This window comes from Syngnathus floridae, chromosome 2, assembly GCF_059516105.1.
Source record: "Syngnathus floridae isolate MCC-2025c chromosome 2, RoL_Sflo_1.0, whole genome shotgun sequence".
Taxonomy (NCBI): domain Eukaryota; kingdom Metazoa; phylum Chordata; class Actinopteri; order Syngnathiformes; family Syngnathidae; genus Syngnathus; species Syngnathus floridae.
Window position 1 is genome coordinate 5,825,961 of NC_142414.1, and position 9,198 is coordinate 5,835,158.

Consider the following 9,198-nt stretch of genomic DNA (forward strand, 5'->3'; position numbering starts at 1 on the left):
GGGTTTCAGGCCAGGTGGGAGGCAGAGTACATGTTTACGGAGGTAAGAGGCAAACCTGTGTGTCTTCTGTGTGGAGAAAATGTGGCTGTAATGAAAGAATTAAATTTAAGAAGGCACTATCGAACGTCTTAGAAACACACAGACAAAGACAAGAAAATGGAATATGAACAAAAGCTACAGAAGGTGGAAGAATTAAAACGAGGCCTTAAGTCCAGACAGGCTATGTTCACGTATGCTAAATCGCAAAGCGAGGCTGCTGCCAAGGCTAGCTTTATTGTGGCAAAAGAGATCGCCATATCAGCCCGGCCCTTTGCAGAAGGAGAGTTGATCAAAAACGGGTTTTGAGCCTCAGAGCCTAACCCCGAACATTGATGAACTTGTACAAAAGATGAGACACCTCTAAGTATCAGGCTCAGCCTCAGACAAGTGAGCATCACAGAGCAGTAATGTATTTACCGTTTTTTAATTCGGTTACATTTTTACATTTGTTTCTACAAGACGTGATTTTTCTTTGAAGAAAGTATTGTTTTGTCTGTGTGCCGTAAATTTTTGAATTTTATTTATTTATATTTATTTTTCAGTTGAATGGACCAAGGGAAAATTGCAGATAAGAGCCATGAGAAAGAATACAACTGATTTGATTAATTTTTTATTTTACGATTTGAAAGCAATGATCGGTAGATCATAGAGCAGCACAATAATAAACTTTCAGTTTATAATGCATGCACTTTTATTTATGCATTTATCTTGATATTAAGAAACACATTTTGTTTTTAAAACAATTTAATTTTTTGCTGTTTGGCTATTGAAAATATTTTCCCTTGAAGTTACTGACAGAGCCATAACAAAATATTGCCATATTCATTTAATCATTAAATAATGTACACTGTGTTAGGTCTTAGTTCAATAGGCTATGTGCAATCATTCCGATATATTTTAATAAACATTGAACCAGTCCGGCCCTCGGCTTGTAGCAAATTTGTTTTTTTGGCCCTCGGTGTGTTTGACTTTGACATCCCTGCCTTAACAGTACAGTTATGGGTGGGAGTCTCTGAGTTCATCAAACTATATTTACCACCTTTTTATTCTCCAGAGTACACACAACATAATGTCATCAACATCGACTGCCTTTGGCTTAAAAGCGGCATCATGTGCATTTCTTTTGTCCCCCATGATGACGGTTTGTGTATAAAGGTTTCCTTTCAGTAATGTTCGTCTTGATCGCGTTCTGCATGATAGGCGAAATGTAAACACAAACTAGCGCGTCTTCTTCGGCGCATTATCTCTTCTTCGCCTGTCTCACGCTTGCTTCCTGCTAGAGCGCCCCCTGGAGGCCGGAGGCCATAAAAATCCATAAGTACGCCGCGCCGCCGTTTAAGGTTCAAAGTAACCTTCTGAATAAAATGCATTAAAAGTTCACATTCATTACAACTTGTTTTTGGTGAGCAAAATGTCAGAAGAATTGAATTTAAATGCTGATTGATTGGGTTTTAATACAATGCAGATGGTCCAAACAGCACCACTGCTTTGTGTAATCTCTGAGTCACATGGCAGAGTAAGAGAAAGGGACTCAAGGCCGGGGGGGGGGGCAGATACGGCCCGCCACATCATTCTATGTGGCCCGCGAAGACAAATTGTGCATCAAATTCATGTGTCATTACTAGAATTGCAAATTGTCTTCACTTTTAATATCTTTTTTTTAAATATTTGACCAGTTTTTACTCGTCTGATTTGAAAACAAGTTATTTGTCAGTTTGTTTTGTAGCTTTTAGTGTATATAATAGTGTTAAGAGTAAAAGTGATCAAGTCATCACAAAAATCACGAAAAAAATCTTATATAAGCCGCACCTGACTATAAGCCACAGGGTCCAAAATTTTGGAAAAAAGTTGCGGCTTAATGTCCGGAAATTACGGTATGTGTGTGTTCAAGACAAATAAAGATGATTCTTCTGCTTAAGAAAAGAAAAGCAAGTACTACGTGGTTAAACGTCTTACCGTATTTGCCGGTGTATTGGTCGACCTTTTTCGATCCAAAATCGAACGAAAAAAATCGACCTCGACTTATACACTGAGTCATAAAATTTAACTTCGTATTCATCGCTTCAAATGTGATGGTAACCAAGGCCGTTTCTCATGCATCTCATTGTGCGTTGCACTTAGAAAATTTGAACCGGGCGGCGTGCGCGAGTGCGCGGCCCACTGGAAGTCGAATGAGGCTCCGCGATCTCCTCCGCGGTGCTTATAAACAGCCGATCCGCTCGCTATTTTCGGCCACTTGGCGCATGCGCACGGCCTCCCGGATGTGCCGGGCGGGTGCGCGAGCTTGCCGGCCGCTGGAGGTCGAATGAGGCTCCGCGATCTCCTCCGCGATGCTTATAAAGTGCCGATCCGCGCGGCTTGGAGCTATTTCCGGCCTCCCGTTGGTGCCGGGCGGCGTGCGCGAGCTCGCCGGCCGCTGGAAGTCGAATGAGGCTCCACGATCTCCTCCGCGGTGCTTATAAACAGCCGATCCGCTCGGCGGGGGCTATTTTCGGCCACTTGGCGCGTGCGCACGGCCTCCCGGATGTGCCGGGCGGCGTGCGCGAGCTCGCCGGCCGCTGGAGGTCGAATGAGGCTCCGCGATCTCCTCCGCGGTGCTTATAAAGTGCCGATCCGCGCGGCTTGGAGCTATTTCCGGCCTCCCGTTGGTGCCGGGCGGCGTGCGCGAGCTGGCCGGCCGCTGGAAGTCGGATGAGGCTCCGCGATCTCCTCCGCGGTGCTTATAAACAGCCGATCCGCTCGGCTGGAGTTATTTCCGGCCACTGCGCATGCGCACGGCCTCCCGGAATTTTCATATTTCTGATTGAATTTTGAAGTTTAATATAATGCAACAATTGAGCTCGACTTATACAAAGGATATATCATAAAATCGTAAATTTCCGTCGAATTTTAGGGGGTCGACTTATACACCGAGTCGACCTATACACCGGCAAATACGGTATATATACATATATATATATGTGTATATATATATATATATACACATACATATATACATATATATACATATATATACATATATATGTATATATATATATATATATATATATATATATATTTTCCCATTACAAATAATGGAAAAAAAATTAATCCGTTCCAAACAAAAAAAACAACGACTTTTTAAAGCATTTTTTCATTTGCGCATTTTGTCCGATCGCGCAACTGCGGCGCACCACCGTACTCGCAACCGTAGCGCGTCGCCGTCCGTGCAACTGCACCGCGCTGGTCGCATTATTGTGACAGAGCCGTCGCTGAAATTTAGAAAATATTTTTAAAGTCCTGATGTACTTTCCAAAATTTAAGTGGACCTCAGTGCGCAGGGAGCTTAATTTTGTCCGATCGCGCAACTGCAGCGCTCCGCCGAACGCGCAATCGTAGCGCGGCGGCCGACCGTGCAACTGCACCGCGCTGGTCGCATTATTGTGACAAAGCGGTCGCTAATATTTAGAAAATATTTTTAAAGTCCTAATGGACTTACCAAAATTTAAGTGGACCTCAGAGCGCAGGGAGCTTAATTTGCTCCGATCACGCAACCGCAGCGCGCCGGGCGCTCACTGTTGCATTGCTTTAGGAGCGTCTTTGTGTTTTAGGATGGCTTTAATGCTCCCACTTGCTTCCTTTGGAGGCATGTTTAGAGTTGATGCAATCCTCAGAGTAACGAGAATGTAATAACGAACGGAGTCAGTTGGCATGCGGGTCCTTTCGGCTCAACCGAATTTCGTCCGACATCCGAGGCAAAAAAATCTTGAATATTTTGTTCGAATACCGATTTGTTCAAGAACCGGGGCGTTCAAAAACCGAGGCTGTGTGTGTGTGTGTGTGTGTGTGTGTGTGTGTGTGTGTATGTAATATGTATGTATGTATGTATGTATGTATATATATATATATATAGAGAGAGAGAGAGAGAGAGAGAGAGAGAGAGAGAGAGAGAGAGAGAGAGAGAGAGAGAGAGAGAGAGAGAGAGAGAGAGAGAGAGAGAGAGAGAGAGAGAGAGAGAGAGAGAGAGAGAGAGAGAGAGAGAGAGAGAGAGAGAGAGAGAGAGAGAGAGAGAGAGAGAGAGAGAGAGAGAGAGAGAGAGAGAGAGAGATTTTTCTTCTGGCTTTAGCTACACCGCACTCAAAACCATATGCTGGAGTGTGTGTGCGTGTGCGTGTGCATGAGAGAGAATGCTCCATGGTTGCACGATTGAGCGTTTATCCCACTGCAGTCTATAATAACAACTCTTGTCGGGAAGATTTTTTGATTTATGACCTCTGTGTTCCTTCTCACTGACAAAGGAACACATAATTGCTTCCGCCCTCGTTTGATTTAAAAAAAAAAGTCTATAAGTGGACCTATTGCTTGCAAGAAGTAACAGCCTAAAGATTCATATGTCCAGGGAAGGATGGTACCAGAGATAGATATTCATCTGATGTCCAATTTCTTTCTTTCTTTTTCTTTCTTTCTTTCTTTCTTTCTTTCTTTCTTTCTTTCTTTCTTTCTTTCTTTCTTTCTTTCTTTCTTTCTTTCTTTCTCTTTCAGAATTTGAATGGAGCTTTAGTCAGGACCTGTCGACCATCCTAGTGAAACAGGAGGAGCCGGATGTGGCTCAAAGGTCAGATCCCATGGAAGGCGCGTCTCTTATCCTAAGCCCCGCCCCTGCGCGGAGAGGGTCGCTATGGAGACACACAGTGAGCATCCCACAAATCAGAGACATGTCATGTTTTCTGGTTGACGTGTGAAGGAATGTGTTTGGTGTTCAGGTGCGCCCTCCAGAGGATGTTAAGCCTGTGGCTATTAAAGATGAGCCCAGAGAGATGGGACAGTACCTCTGTCTGCCCACTGGTACACACAGCATCCACAACTTACCCTCTATTTGTCAGCGCACAATCTTCACAGGAGGTCCTCACCTTGCTTCTTCCCAGATGATGCCCTACAGCTTCCACCAACGCCGCCAAGCAGCAACCACGGTGACAGTGACGGCTCCCTACCACCGTCCTCCCCGCACCTTGCTCTGCCTCCATCTTCTCCGCAGCCACAACAGAGGCCAACGGGCCGTGGCTCCAGTTCCTCCTCCTCGTCCATAGCCATCTCGTCTTCACCTCTACTAACTGCGCCACACGTCAGTAGCCGTGTCTTATCCTTTCTCTCCTTTCCATTCTTTCCTCCATTCTTTGATGCTTGCCGCTCACCGATCAAAACCTTCTTTTAATGCTCTCACACTCGGCCATTGTTGTTGTTTTGCAGAAACTGCAGGGTTCTGGTCCCCTCTTGCTGACAGACGAAGAGAAGCGGACCCTCGTTGCTGAGGGATACCCTGTACCCAACAAACTTCCTCTCACCAAGAGTGAAGAGAAGGCTCTGAAGAGAGTTAGACGCAAGATTAAAAATAAGGTAACATTGTTCAAAACATACAGTACTTCCATTTTTTATTATTTTATTTATTTTCTTTTGCTCACCAAAATTGTGTTTGGTCTAATGTAAGAATGCAGTACAGTCAAAAGTTATTTCCTAAAGGCTGCTTTATTATAAACCTCAATTTAAATAATTTAATTTTATGACTGTTAATAGTCTGTCAATCAATGAAATAAAAACAATTAAATGTCTTCTTTGTGGGGAAAAAACAACAGATCTCAGCTCAGGAGAGTCGGCGAAAGAAGAAAGAGTATGTGGAATGTCTGGAGAAAAAGTAAGTTTCCATTTTTCAAGTCAGTTTCTCTCTTCAGTTATATCAAACTATGTTTCTATTATTCTAACAATACAGCAGTGCATGATCTGTTGTATCAGTCTAGTTAAATCACAATTCACCTAACAAAAGCCTGACTGTAAACCAGCAGTATCATCCCAGCTTCCACTTGTGTAGAAGAGTTCAGCCATCCACGCGCCAGCAATGGGAAAGATGGGGGGGGGTAGTGAAATCCAGCTGTTTGTAATTTGAAAGTTTTCCCAGCTCAGTGTGCAACCACCGCCACAGGTCAGACTCATCAAAAAAGCAGACCATTGTCTCGGGTTCTATAGTCGCTGTGTACGCTGAAAGATTATTGGATGAGCCCTTAGGAAGCAAACAGCGGGCGGCTGGCGAGAGGGAGCACACTCAGAATGAGATGCATTCAGAGAAAAAAGTAGGATTATCGGCGCTTTCATTTGGGATGAGATCAGTGAGGTGACATCACTTAACATGTTTCTCTGGGAAATTGAGAATTACTGTTACAAGTGAATAAACTGCTTCAGTTTTTGTTCCCTCACTACTTTGCGTTTCGGTTCTTTTCTTTGTTCGCGTGTGTGCATGAGTGCGTGTGTGCGCTGCGTGCGTGTTCGAAGAGGGAGTGCACGCTCCTCTCTCATTAATATCCAAACGCAGCCTTTGTTCGAAACCAATCAGTTGCTCGAACTTGAACTGTTTCTATCAGGACTGTCGTGACGCACTGGATCACCAGCATACTAGGAGGATGACGATGAAACGTCAGCAAATATGTTGAAGTTTTTTATTGAAGTGTGTTTTCAGGTTACACTTACTAGAATCTTGCGTTGCATTGTAGCCAAAAGTCAATCCTGGTAGATTAGTGCACCTTTTTTAAATTGTTGTTGTTCCTGTGCAAAGCCAAGATAAGTTGCTTTGGGTGGGAGAGCTACATCATCATGGTCTTAAAAAGAAGAGAGAAACAGAAAATGACGACAAAGAGGAAAACAAAGAAGTACAAGATGAAAGGAAGCACAAGCAATGGGGAGTCATGGCGACAAACCTTGGCATTACCCAACACACACAGGCTAAGGCCTGCGCCCCAAGGGAAACTACTCAAAAGAGAAAGCAGAACATGAACAGGGTCTTCAAGAATCCTGTGGGCAACTCTGAGCCTGATGGCCACACAGCGCAGGAAGAGATCTCACTGGTTGGCTGATGATCTTAGAACATACATTTGTGCTCTGTTCAACTGGGACGGTATGGACAGAGACATTTTAAAACCAACAAACACATGAAAAGGAGAGAACAGTCTCAATAAAGGTGTAATAAAATGCCTTTATGATGTTTTTAATTGACATCAAATGTCCTTAATTTCCGTAAAACATAACCGAGTAACACACCCGTGTACAGAATATACAAAAGCACACCTGGGGGGAAACCAGTAGACCTGTGAGCACCATCTGACAATATACTGTTTACCAACACTAGTGATGATTCTGATGATCCACAAAACAAGCTGATGGTCAAAATGGAAGTGTGTGGTCACTTTCTCTGCAAGGATGTGAGGCAGCATGTGTTGAAAGCAGATGAAAAATCGGCAAACAGGAGCCTGTTTGGGGACTCTAAATGTCTGTGATTGGTAGCTATGATAAAAATCATTGCATCATCCACATCCCTACCAGTAAGACCAGTAAGCGAATTGCAGAGGGTCCATCATAGGTCTTAAGTCATTAAGGACCTTTGTCTCTGGGATCACAATTGACTGCTTCCACAGACCTGGCACTGTGCTTGCTATTAATAGAGCTTTGAAAGGGCCGCATGAAGACCCCTCGCAGATGCTCAGCACAGTTCATCCAAAGATGTTGTGAAGGTCCAGGGATGTGCCTGATACTGATACAACGCACCACCTCTTCTGCACTGATGATGATATGTGTGTGTGCGCGCGCGTGTGTGTGTGTGTGTATACACATTTCTTTGTATTAATTGTATTTTTCATCCATTTGCGACTAATGGGGAGTTTCCTTTTCCCTTTGATGCCCAGGGTGGAGAACTACACATCGGAAAATAGTGACCTGTGGAGAAAAGTGGACAACCTGGAGACAGCCAACAGGTGAGGTTTGCTGCACACGGTCAACTAAAAATAAGTTTCTAAGTTCCTTGAACTTCTACCTACTCCCTTGAGCACACCCAAAAAAAACTGTTGTTTTGATATATTGATTTGTTAAATTGGGTTGCTCATTAAACTTTTGAAATGAAATGAAACAAAAAAAAAAAACTGATACAAATTGACACATGATGCAAAAAAACATCCCCGTGCTCCAGTGAAATGCTATTGTGTCTCCTATTTGGTGTACATTAAACATTCCTTTTGAATAACGGATAGCATGTTAGTAGTGTACGCCTTTTCCCTCTGTTGTCCTTTTTTTGTTCTCTTGTTTCACCGACGTGTTCCACACAGGTCGATTCATAGCCTTTTGATGAAAGACAGCGCCGATTAGGACATTATGGGCTCTTTATCTGTGGAGCGTCAAAACTGTTTTTCTGCTGATTTGCGTGTCGCCGCAAGTCTCAATGTGCTCGTTTGTGAATTTGGTTCAACCGTCTGTGCTATGCTGATGCTGAGCATTTCAGCATACTTGGGTACTTTCCTTTGACATGCACCTGGCACATAACAATTTGCTGGCTGAAAGATTTCTAAACCTTACACCTGCTGAAACCACATCTGGTGCTGGTTGTGTCACATGTTTTTTGTGAAGACAGCTTTTGAACTCCGCTGAGCTGTGTGGTGGATGTAATCATATCTAACCTTCTGAATCATTGCTGAAATCAGCTCATTGAATGCATTGGTAATATTATTGTTAGTATTATTAATATTATCATATATATGTCATATGTCATATGTTTGAGTCGCTGATTGTGTAGGACAGGGGTGTCAAACTCATTTTTTTCGCGGGCCGCATTGTATTCCTAGCTTCTTATGGAGGGTCATTATGGCATTCAACACAAATAAATGCATGAGCACCTCATATTATATACAGTAAAAGCTATGAAACAAACTGGCAAATAACTCGTTTTCAAATCAGATGGGTAAAAACTGGTCAAATATTTGGAAAAAAAGATATTAAAAGTGAAGACAATTTGCAATTCTAGTAATGACACGAATTTGATGCACAATTTGTCTTCGCGGGCCACATAAAATGATGTGGCAGGCCGTATCTGGCCCCTGGGCCTTGAGTTTGACACCTGTGGTGTAGGAGTACACTCGCCTGACTTGTGTGTGAGCAACTTGGGATCGATTGCCGCTCAGTTGTGGTGTGCATCTGAGTGTGGCTGGTTGTTTGTCTCAATATCTGCCCCGCGACTGGCTAGCGACCAGTTCAAGGTGTATTCTGACTTTTTCCCGATGTTGGAGCTGGGATAAGCTCCAGTACCCCCCACGACCCTGAACGGGATAAGCAGTGTTAAAAATGGATGGCTATATGTTTTCAAAATCATCC

At 43.5% G+C, this 9,198-nt stretch overlaps 1 protein-coding gene across 3 annotated transcripts in view; it reads left to right on the plus strand.

Moving 5' to 3' along the window:
* Positions 1–9,198, plus strand: part of creb3l1 (cAMP responsive element binding protein 3-like 1) — a 37,039-nt gene that overhangs the window by 17,305 nt on the left and 10,536 nt on the right. For all 3 annotated transcript variants that reach the window (XM_088369103.1, XM_088369102.1, XM_088369101.1), the window contains 6 exons: positions 4,561–4,709; positions 4,782–4,863; positions 4,944–5,140; positions 5,266–5,412; positions 5,649–5,707; positions 7,743–7,811. In XM_088369103.1, coding sequence (XP_088225229.1) covers positions 4,561–4,709; positions 4,782–4,863; positions 4,944–5,140; positions 5,266–5,412; positions 5,649–5,707; positions 7,743–7,811 — 703 coding nt within the window. The remainder of the gene's footprint in view (positions 1–4,560; positions 4,710–4,781; positions 4,864–4,943; positions 5,141–5,265; positions 5,413–5,648; positions 5,708–7,742; positions 7,812–9,198) is intronic.